Source organism: Sinocyclocheilus grahami, unplaced genomic scaffold (genome assembly GCF_001515645.1).
Source record: "Sinocyclocheilus grahami isolate Dianchi unplaced genomic scaffold, SAMN03320097.WGS_v1.1 scaffold201.1, whole genome shotgun sequence".
Classification (NCBI taxonomy): domain Eukaryota; kingdom Metazoa; phylum Chordata; class Actinopteri; order Cypriniformes; family Cyprinidae; genus Sinocyclocheilus; species Sinocyclocheilus grahami.
The window spans coordinates 1,094,179-1,095,578 of record NW_015505380.1 but is presented as its reverse complement, the minus strand read 5'-3'; the positions used below and the strand labels follow the sequence as shown (position 1 = coordinate 1,095,578).

Sequence of the window (1,400 nt, the reverse complement as noted above, 5' to 3'; positions counted from 1 at the left end):
CACACCCACACACACACACACACACACACACACACACACACACACACACACACACACACACTCACACTCACACACACACACACACACACACACACTGACTCACTCACACTCACACACACACACACAGTCTTCTGTCTCACAAACACTCTGTTCACCTGCTGGTGTCGTTCTCTCAGGTATGAGGAAGCAGAAGTGCGGAAACAGCTGGAAGAGAAAGAGAGAAAGGAGGAAAAGAGTCGACGAGAAGAAAGAATTGAAAAAGATGGCCGAGCTTCACCAGAGAAGAAGGACAATAAGAAGGTGCAGGACTGGAAATCACATCCCTTTGTGTGGCTTCATCACTTGATTTGATAAGTGTATCTGGTGTATCATCAAACACACACACACTTCTGGAGATAATCAGCTCCTGAACTTTATGCTGCTCGAATAACTTAAAATGCACACACACACACACTCTCACACACACACACACTCATCTGACCCATCCTCATATTTCTACAGCATACTAGCCAATCTGAAATAATAGTGAAGTCAGCTTTTTACATGTTCCAAAAATCTATTTTCTAAATGCATCTTATTGTGAAAGGTTCATCTGTGCATGCTTAATTTTATAAAAATGTTTTTGACCTATCATAATGTCTAGTGAAATGACAATGACAAGTGTTATTTTAGTATCGAGATAATTTTATAGTTTTTTGTTTAGTAATTTTCCTATGTCTGTGTAGTTTTTAAATTTAATTTCAGTTTTAATTAGTGCTGTCAAACTATTAATCATGATTGTTCACATCCAAAATGTTTTTGTTTACATAATATACGTGCATGAACTGTATTTTGGATGCAATTAATCGTGATTAATCGTTTGGCACTAATTTTAGTACATGAAGTTAAACTTGATGAAAATGACAAATGGTGTCTCTGCAACTAACTTTGTTTTTATATATATATATATATATATATTTAGATTTATTGCAGTTATCATTTATTTCAAATAATAAAAATATCTTTGAATGTGTTTAGTTTGTTAACTATAATAATGCTGTCTCGTGGCGCCTCTGTTTGATTCTATAGCGGATAGAACCCAGTCCCACTCTACATGTGTTTTTTCTCTCTAATCCACTTCACTCGTGTATATGAATACTGAATGCTCTCGTGTGCTGCTAATGCTCAGGGTGACGGTGAACCAGATCCAGCTGAAGCTCCCGGCAGAGTCTCTGGAGGACTGGAAGCGCCGTGGCTTTGTGGATTACGTGGTTCTGCTGGACTGGTTCAGCTGCGTCTCTGATCTCAAACTGGGCACCACTCTACAGAGTCTGAAGGATGCTCTCTATAAGGTACTGTAGGGCTGGCACTGTATCTCCAGCTCATCGTGTGTGTGTGTGTGTGTCGTATCTGATGTGTGT

At 39.1% G+C, this 1,400-nt stretch overlaps 1 protein-coding gene across 1 annotated transcript in view; it reads left to right on the top strand.

Annotated features, from left to right (window-relative positions):
- LOC107595392 (ubiquitin carboxyl-terminal hydrolase 8-like) overlaps window positions 1-1,400 on the top strand; it is a 19,543-nt gene that overhangs the window by 3,520 nt on the left and 14,623 nt on the right. Inside the window, exons 5-6 of the mRNA XM_016285774.1 lie at window positions 177-350; window positions 1,169-1,331. Of these exons, the coding sequence (XP_016141260.1) occupies window positions 177-350; window positions 1,169-1,331 (337 nt within the window). The remainder of the gene's footprint in view (window positions 1-176; window positions 351-1,168; window positions 1,332-1,400) is intronic.